General features: G+C 44.7%; 1 protein-coding gene across 1 annotated transcript in view; it reads left to right on the forward strand.

Moving 5' to 3' along the window:
* Positions 1–9908, forward strand: part of LOC138661963 (transmembrane 9 superfamily member 2-like) — a 79001-nt gene that overhangs the window by 68725 nt on the left and 368 nt on the right. Inside the window, exons 15-17 of the mRNA XM_069747008.1 lie at positions 1082–1193; positions 2588–2759; positions 9516–9908. The exon at positions 9516–9908 is cut by the window's right edge and continues 368 nt beyond it. Coding sequence (XP_069603109.1) covers positions 1082–1193; positions 2588–2759; positions 9516–9583 — 352 coding nt within the window. The 3' untranslated portion in view covers positions 9584–9908. The remainder of the gene's footprint in view (positions 1–1081; positions 1194–2587; positions 2760–9515) is intronic.

Below are 9908 nucleotides of genomic sequence, written 5' to 3' on the forward strand. Positions count from 1 at the left end.
TATCACTGCAAACCTGCAGCATGTGCAGAACGAGATGGATTCAATCAAGTGTCAAGAGAGCTGTGAGGAAGCTGAAGCGTGTACTTCATGGCACCTTTATCAGAAAAATCAAGCATACCTCAAAGTCCACCTCCGCTTGATATCAAAAGTCCTGGAATATTCTAGACTGGAGTCGGTCGCCTGACTTAAAATCTGTGGGATTAGAATATTAATGAACTGGAGGCGAACAATGATTCCTCAGGAACTTGCCAGAACCTGGTGTTATGATGAGCATTACATTTGCAGCAGGTCATAACACCCAGAGGATCTGTACAAAGTCCTAAAGACGCTGGGATGAATAATTCTGAGAATGCAGTAGTCAGTAAAAATGTCATTTTGTGCTGAATTTGGAGAGCCCACTGGTAATTAGTTGTGTTCAGCTGCTTAAATGCTTTGTTTTTATCTGGTTTATTTGTAAATATTGCTGTAGGGGGTAGTTTTGGTCACAACCGTGTCCAGCCCTGGTCCCGGTCTATTGCTACCAGGGACTGCCGATGTACAGTGAGGGCTTATCCCGCACGCTCTTTATACCCCCACCTATAGGGCTCCCTTCCTGTATGACTACAGAGTTGCTGGGCATGGAGCGTGGCAGAGCTGCACAGTACAGCCTCCTATGTCATGGGCACTCAGGCATAGCTGATCATTAATATGGTGTTTGTCATACAGCATAGCTGTGAAAATACCAGGCTCATTGTGCCACGCAAGCCCCGACTCATTGGGCACAGCAGGCCGCCGGCACGTCTCGGTGCAGCGATCGGCCTGGCTCTCCTGCAGCCTGCATGCATGCTACTGAGTTATTGTTTTCTGTAGCTGGTTGGTGTCATCTGGGTAAATCCAGCTATCCATATGAGGTGTAGTTGTCCTGCAGCGCACGTACTCGTAGTAAGTTTTCCGTCCTGTGTTTCACACTGCAATATTCGCTGCATTATATCGATCTGCCCTGTGCCGTCTGCTTCACGTCATGGTCGGAGTACGAGCACCATGGACTCTACTGTGTGTGACGCTCTTATGTCTATTTCACGGTGTGTATTTTGTTTTGTAGGTCTCATCAAATGTACTATATGTTCGGTTTCCTGTTTCTGGTATTCATAATCCTTCTGATCACTTGTTCAGAGGCCACTATTTTGCTTTGTTACTTCCATCTATGTGCAGAGGTACTTTTTATATTCGTAGAGCACATTAAACTGTTTGTTTTTTTTGTTTGTTTGTTTGTTTTTTAAAGATGAAATGGGGCATTCAGCACCCAAACCAAGGCAAGCTTTTACTGTTCTCTGCATGTTACGTGGAGTCCAGCCCCTGGGAACATTACTGTCCCATTACAGAATGGGTGAATCCTTGGCTTTTTTGGCTTCATGTTTTTTTTTTATTTCTATTATCTAGTATGTGCCATTGTTGCCATAGAATAGCTTATTAGTCATTTTTTAGTTTTACTCTTGGAATGACTTGGAGCTCATACTTGCAATGGATCAAAATAGGAAGACACGACTGGACTGATGGGAGTGTGTAAAAGTTGTATTAAACACTATTGGGTCAGATGATCTGCTACTCTTTAAAACACTAAGGTCCTGATTCATTATTGCCTTTGTGTCTGTTTTTTGTCTAGTGTTTTTTTGTGTTTTTTTTTTTTTAAGAATAACTCTCAGCAGAAAGGGTTTTTTTTTTTTTTAAGGTGCCAAATGGTGATCAACAAACTTGCTTGGATAAGGTGTTATCTGAGCATTCTCGGGTGCTAACTGAGTGACTTGAGCGTGCTCGAATAATATGTTTGAGTCGCTGCGACTGCATGTCTTGCGGCTGTTTGACAGGTAATCCCTGCATGTGTTGAGTCTAACGGCTGCGGGACATGCAGCCGCGGGGATGCGAACATATTTTTCGAGCACGCCGAAGTTACTGTTAGCACCCGAGCATGCTCAGATAACACCTTATCCCAGCACGGTCGCTCATCACTTGTGTCAAAGACAGATGAAACTGATTTGTAGATAACCTGCTATAAATATGGCCACTGCGAGGTTTGCAGTATAGCCGGGGCAGTTTCTGCATACTGAATCTTAGCTCCTCTGATCCAGAATTGTTTTTTACAACTTCCAGTCGGCTTGATCTACCGTATTTTGATTCATTGCTTTGTTGCCGGTCAGTCAGATAGCTCAATATCTAACTGGGTGATCTAGTTTCGAGATCTACCTTTATGTTCGCGTTATACGGAGCACTACATGCATCTGCCAATGTTTTCATAGGTTAGGAATACACCAAAATTATTTAAAATTTTTTTTTGTAAATATATTGCATTTGTGTGATTCTTTTTGACTCTTAAATCCAAAAATAGATAAATCTGAGTACTCGAAGATAATCCAAGAAAATAATATTTATTAATGTCACAACCGATCTTTTTGACTCTTGTAATATTAAACAGCATATTTGTACATTTTTTGCTTTGACAGAATAGGCTTTATTTTATTATTCATTTATATATTCCTTTTATCTTCACAAACCTGTGAAAATAAACACCAAATTGTTTGTAACACCTTGTTTTTTTCCTATTTCCGTGCAGGATTACCATTGGTGGTGGCGGTCCTTCCTAACGAGCGGATTCACCGCTGTTTACCTCTTTATCTACGCGGTTCATTATTTCTTTTCTAAGCTTCAAATCACAGGAACTGCCAGCACCATTTTGTACTTTGGGTACACGATGATCATGGTTTTAATTTTTTTCCTGTTTACAGGTAAGTAGCAATTATACAGAAAATTCCCAGAACTGTTTGTCTTATTTCAGTGTTCAGTCTCCTAAAATATGAGGGATGAACAAAGGACAGAAAAAATACCTCTGTGAGGTGCTTGGTTGGCGTTAACCTTTTCACCACCCTTGTTTTGTAGCAGAGTCACTCTGTACCTTATGACTGTAATTACCGTATTTTCCAGACTATAAGACGCACCAGACCATAAGACGCACCCCAAATTTGCAGAAGGAAGATGGGGAAAAAAAATTAATGCGTCAAATGAGGGTCCGTCTTACAGTCCTGAATTCAGCTTACCCGGGGGGGATCTTAAGCACTGGTGGAGCAGTGTCATAGGGGGTGTTTGGTTTGGCGATATGACCTGGACAGGTGCGGGGGGCTACGGCAACATTTTGTGAAAGCCCAGAGCCCCCGCACATGCATTGCTGCGATCTGGTGGTCTTCGGGAAATCCCATCCCAGTGCTGAAGGTTCGGCGTTGCTTGGTGGTGCGGGAGCTACGGTGACATTTTGTGAAAGCCCGAAGCCCCCGCACTTCTATTGCCTCAATGCTGTGGCCTCAGGGTAAAATGTGCAACGAGATCTCGGGAGACGAGATCTGTGAGTCGACATCTCAATCTGTGCATGTGCAGCCTCCGGCGGCCATTTTCCTGGAGGCCACAGCATCGAGGCAATAGAAGTGCGGGGCCTCCGGGCTTTCACAAAATGTCGCTGGAGCCCCGCGCACTGCCGAACCTGCCGCACCAGGCTGGGATGGGAGCGAGATCATTGCCCTGCATTGTTGGACCACCAGAAGAATCGCCCGACTCCTGCTGCCACCACGATAACTGTAAGTACATTCTGACTATAAGACGCATAACCGCTTTCCCCAAAAAATTTTTTTGGGAAAAAATGTCTTATAGTCTGAAAAATACGGTATGTATTGGGTTGGTTCATGGCAGCAGACACTGCTATTGCTTTGGAAGTTATCCTTATAGAAGTATCTGATAATGGCGAGGGATGGAAATAAGATACAGGTCGTAACTGAAACGATCTATGTACAGATGTAGCCATGGTATCATATTGGGCATAGAAGGCTGCAGCATATTCGATGGCTTCTGTGTTTCGTCCTGCGAGTTTAGTGGTCGATGTGGGAGGTAGGATTAAAGTAACACAGATGTCGGTGTCAAATTGGTGCTACCACACAATTATCTGCCCCTCACTTCTGGGAGCTGGCACTTCTGAGATTGGCCGTCCTGTCCGGTGATGCGGCCCCTCATCTAGAGAGAAGTGATGGGGTGGTTGTGCATTTTTGCGGCTCTCCTTTTCTGTTTTATAGGACTGATGAAGGCAGACCAGTGAAATTCTCGTTTACTTAACATGTTTCCAGATTCATAGTTCTCTGACAGTAGAAGCCCAGGCTCTGTGTTAGTTTGTTTTTTGCCCAGGCTTTATAAAAAGAGTAAAGATGTCAGTTTAAGAAGTGGGATTGGCCAACGTCCCTGCTCAACTGCTGATTAGAGTTGATCACAAAGATTTCTAGGACTCTGTTCTAGCAGCTACTTGGGTAGTTTGTGGCGGTCAGACTTGAGTCCTGCAGACCTCCTACTAGCTGCAGCTTCCGCAGTGCTTCTTTTTATTAGGTTGCCAGAAGAGGCGCTGGGTATGCTGCAGGTAAACGGTGGTTTGCAGGGCTCTCGTCCAGTGGCCACAAAATGCTGAAGTGGCTGCTGCACCAGGGACCTGCAGATCTTCTTCTCTACTCTTGCTGTGTACAAGGCTTCCTTCTGCAGCACTAAGTGAGATGCAAGGTGTCCCTCCGCCCGCTTCCTGGCACTGATGTAGTGTAAAGTGTACAGTCTACAGCACTGCCTAAGTGTGAGGTATACCACTGCTGGGGTGTGAGGAGCGTAGCCTTACAGCTCTGCCTGGGTGCGAGATGTCCCTCTGCCCTGTCTACGACACTGCTGGGGTGTGAGGAGCATAGCCTTACAGCTCTGCCTGGGTGCGAGATGTCCCTCTGCCCTGTCTACGACACTGCTGGGGTGTGAGGAGCACAGCCTTACAGCTCTGCCTGGGTGCGAGATGTTCCTCTGCCCTGTCTGACACTGCTGGGGTGTGAGGAGCATAGCCTTGCAGCTCTGCCTGGGTGCGAGATGTCCCTCTGCCCTGTCTACGACACTGCTGGGGTGTGAGGAGCACAGCCTTACAGCTCTGCCTGGGTGCGAGATGTTCCTCTGCCCTGTCTGACACTGCTGGGGTGTGAGGAGCATAGCCTTGCAGCTCTGCCTGGGTGTGAGATGTCCATCTGTCCTGTCTGCAGCACTGCTGGGGTGTGAGGAGCATAGCCTTACAGCCCTGCCTGGGTGCGAGATGTCCCTCTGCCCTGTCTGCAGCACTGCTGGGGTGTGAGGAGCATAGCCTTACAGCCCTGCCTGGGTGCGATGTCCATCTATCCTGTCTGCAGCACTGCTGGGGTGTGAGGAGCATAGCCTTACAGCCCTGCCTGGGTGCGATGTCCATCTATCCTGTCTGCAGCACTGCTGGGGTGGGAGGAGCATAGCCTTACAGCTCTGCCTGGGTGTTAGATGTCCCTCTATCCTGTCTGCAGCACTGCTGGGGTGTGAGGAGCATAGCCTTACAGCCCTGCCTGGGTGTGCGATGTCCATCTGTCCTGTCTGCAGCACTGCTGGGGTGGGAGGAGCATAGCCTTACAGCTCTGCCTGGGTGCGAGATGTCCCTCTGCCCTGTCTGCAGCACTGCTGGGGTGTGAGGAGCATAGCCTTACAGCTCTGCCTGGGTGTTAGATGTCCCTCTGCCCTGTCTGCAGTGTGAGGTTATGAGTCTGTGTGTATGTATGTATGTGTGTATATGTATGTGTGTATATATATATATATATATATATATATATATTATTTTTTTTTTTTTTTCTTACACACATTCTTGATTCATTTTTCTTAATTCGCCATGTTATCTATATTTAAAGATAAAATCTTAAGTGTGTTTCTACAGGGCCAGAAGTATGATTTTTTGATTTGTGCTTAGTGTCCACTTTGGATATTACAATAATTCTGTGGTAATTGAAAATGGAGAAAAAAAGCTAAATGTTTATTTATTTTAATTGTGATGATTTAATGAGTGAAGTCTCGACACCTACTTCAGCGCCTCGCTCCTGTTTGCCCCTCGCTATGAAGGCTAGGCTAAAACAATAGCCTTCCCGATGTTTCATCCAGTCATTCCATGCTTGTGGCTTTATTGTGGGTTTCTGTCTTCTCCTGCCGGTCCATCACTGCCAACAATGGGAAGATTTCTCTTTCTCATACCTACCATAATCCATTCCGTTGATAGAGCGGGGTGGTAATGTAAAAGCAGACAAGCTGGTTAAATTGCTTTAGTTGCTTTGATGACTATTTCTTATTTATAAGCACGGTAAATATTTGTATGCAAAGCCAATTTTGTCTTTTGTAGACAATTGTAAAAAAAAAAAAATTGCCTCCTGTCTTCTGGAGCACAAAAAGCCCACGTCATGGGGGGAAAAAATGTAAATTAATTAATTCCAATCTGCTCTGAAAAAGCAGCGAGGCAGTTGTCTGCAAGTGTATGTTTTCACTTGCGTAATGTATGTTTAGACAGCTCCAACCTTAAACTCTGCTAATTTGCTGCTAGTTCTGCCAGAGTTTCAAATCGAGTGGGAAACGTTTACAGAATTTCCTTTTTTATTATCACGAATGCGGGTAGATGACTGCATTTGCAAATTATTAAGGAAATGCAGCACTTACAGGAGTTTTCCCGGGTTTTAAATGATTCTATGAGAGAATGGTGCTCTTATCTTGAAATTGAAACATTATTTTTTTTTCTTTTTTCAGTTTTTAGTAAGATTGTAAAAAGCCAAATAAGGAAAACTGTTTTTTTTTTGTACTCTTTAACATTATAATTCCTTTATTAGATATTTATTATTTTCCTATTTAAAAAAAAAACCTCTGCACATGACCATCAGTCTCTGTGACTGCAGGCTTCTGAATCCTTAGTGTGTGCGCTGCATGGTGTCAGGATTCACCGATATTGATGGTGAGAGCAGGTGGTCACAAACCGACTAGACGTGCTCCGCCTCACTCGGGACAAGTGAATTGAGCAATACTGAGAACGTCTAGTCAGAATGTGGCTGAAACTAAAGGTACCATTACACTAAACGATTTACCAACGATCACGACCAGCGATACGACCTGGCCGTGATCGTTGGTAAGTCGTTGTGTGGTCACTGGAGAGCTGTCACACAGACAGCTCCCCAGCGACCAACGATGCCGAAGTCCCCGGGTAACCAGGGTAAACATCGGGTTACTAAGCGCAGGGCCGCGCTTAGTAACCCGATGTTTACCCTGGTTACCATTGTAAATGTAAAAAAAAAAACACTACATACTCACATTCCGGTGTCAGTGCGGGAAGCTGAAGGCGGGTGACGTGACAGACACCGGAATGTGAGTATGTACTGTTTTTTTTTTTACTTTTACAATGGTAACCAGGGTAAATATCGGGTTACTAAGCGCAGCCCTGCGCTTAGTAACCCGATATTTACCCTGGTTACCAGTGAACACATCGCTGGATCAGCATCACACACGCCGATTCAGTGATGACAGCGGGTGATCAGCGACCAAAAAAAAGGTCCTGATCATTCCCAGCGACCAACGATCTCCCAGCAGGGGCCTGATCGTTGGTCGCTGTCACACATAACGATTTCGCTAACGATATCGTTGCTACGTCACAAAAAGCAACGATATCGTTAAAGAAATCGTTGTGTGACGGTACCTTAAGCAAATCGCATAATAGCTGTCACATTGCCACCTGCACTCGCCAGCAATATCCCCTTAAACTTTTCTCAATCAATTATAATTTTTCGCTAGATTCATAATCCTCTAGACCATTTGTTGAAGAAAATAAGCATCCAGCATTCTTTTATCTGCTGATCTAGCATCTCCCTTTACTACTTCTTACGGTACCACAGTCCAACTACTCTTAACTGTAAAGAGCCCTTTCCTGTATAGATGTTTAAATAGTCTTTCTTTCACACTTAAAGGGACACTGTCACCTGAATTTGGAGGGAACAATCTTCAGCCATGGAGGCGGGGTTTTGGGGTTTTCGATTTACCCTTTCCTTACCTGCTGGCTGCATGCTGGCTGCAATATTGGATTGAAGTTCATTCTCTGTCCTCCATAGTACACGCCTGCGCAAGGCAAGATTGCCTTGTGCAGGCATGTACTACGGAGGACAGAGAATGAACTTCAATCCAATATTGCAGCCGGCAGGTAAGGAAAGGGTGAATCAAAAACCCCAAAACCCCGCCTCCATGGCTGAAGATTGTTCCCTCCAAATTCAGGTGACGGTGTCCCTTTAAAAGGGTTGTCTTGTGTTAATTAATGGCTAAACTTGCAGAGCAATAAAAATAAGTAGATTTGCTATTTACTTGGTGCTGGCACTTAGATCCTGTCTGCTGGAAGGAAGTGAACATTATTCATCCCGGTAGCGTTCAGGTTCAGTCACCGTTCTGTGTATAGAGAGTTGCGGCTGTAACTGCAGCCCCTGGACTGACTGACAGCTCTCTCATCATTAGTGCCAGCTGTCAGTCCGTGCGGGAGTGCAGTTACAGCCACCACTCTCTATATCAGGGGTGTCAAACTGCATTCCTCGAGGGCCGCAAACCATGCGTGTTTTCAAGATTTCCTTAGCATTGCACAAGGTGCTGCAATTATTATGTGTGTAGGTGATTAAATTATCACCTGTGCAGTACAAGGAAATCCTGAAAACATGACCTGTTTGCAGCCCTCGAGGAATGCAGTTTGACACCCCTGCTCTATATACACATAGTGGTGACTGAACCAGCACCACCTCTATGACTGAAACTAGCATGCTGCTGGGAGGAATAAAGTTAATTTTCTCCCAGCAGAGGGGGTCTAAGTGCCAGTGCTAGGCAGGTTCAGAACACTATTATCCTGCAGATTAAGCCCACATCTGCAGGTTAATAGCTTTATTTCATGTGACAAGTTACCGGTTTAATTATGTAGTTTATTGCATATTGCCTAGGCAAAAAATGCTCACGTGCAAGCTGTTTACTTATTGAGCTTGCAAGCGCTGCTCAGGAGCTAGCCAGATTACTGGATGTAGCTAGCTTTAGTGCTCCTGCACTCCTCTTCTGCTGTGGAGGAAAAGCTATCTCTGCTTGCAGCATTAAAGAGTGCATAGTTCAGACCAGCGGCATGACCATGGCAAGCCGGGAGGCAGAAGAGCGGTGTGCTCCTGAAGACAAAACATGAGCACAACTTTTTAGGTGAATGTCTTCTGGTTTTTTTCAAAGGTCCATGCAAAGGAATGAATCAAGGGATGTTTTTTTTTTGTATTTTTCACTTTGTCTAACCTCTCTCCTGTGTGATAATCTAGTTGCATGCCTTTGAACTGACTTTAGCTCTCAAATATTATTTTCAAAATGTGGAACTCCAAAATGTGACATTACCATAGGATTATAAATGGGTACATTGGTATTACTGGGTGTATAATAAGATATACAGTATATCTCTGTGCACACAGTAACTCTATTTGCTGCTTGTTTTGGAGTGCGGTGAGGTCTGACTACACCCAGGGTTTGTTTGTAGTCTGTAGCTAGGTAACCTTTGCTGTTTTTGCACTATACTTTTACTTAGTCACATTTTCATCTTTCGAACACAGTTGCATGGTGCAGTGAATTGGAATAACCAGTGTTCTTTTTCTCCTCTCCAGGTACCATTGGTTTCTTTGCTTGCTACTGGTTTGTTAGGAAGATTTACAGTGTGGTAAAAGTGGACTAATCAAATATTGCAATGAAATTGTGACAAATAAAGCCAGAACATATGATTCCAAGAATAAGAAGATGCTACCTTTAGAGACTGGGACTAGCAGCATATTGTGGGTTCGCACAGTGAGGAGAGGAGCACTCTGGGAGACTGTTTACGACGTCCCGTCTTGTGCTCATCATCAATATTCTATTTTTTTAATCACCATTTGCTGTAAATACACTAGTGAGAGCCGTGGGATGTTGTCGGATTCATTCAGCAGTGACTGGGTGTGTTTCTTACTTTCGCCCATGACCGGTAATAGAAGTCGTGGCTAACCATGATGTTGTTTGATATCCCA

Source organism: Ranitomeya imitator, chromosome 2 (assembly GCF_032444005.1).
Source record: "Ranitomeya imitator isolate aRanImi1 chromosome 2, aRanImi1.pri, whole genome shotgun sequence".
Classification (NCBI taxonomy): Eukaryota; Metazoa; Chordata; class Amphibia; order Anura; family Dendrobatidae; genus Ranitomeya; species Ranitomeya imitator.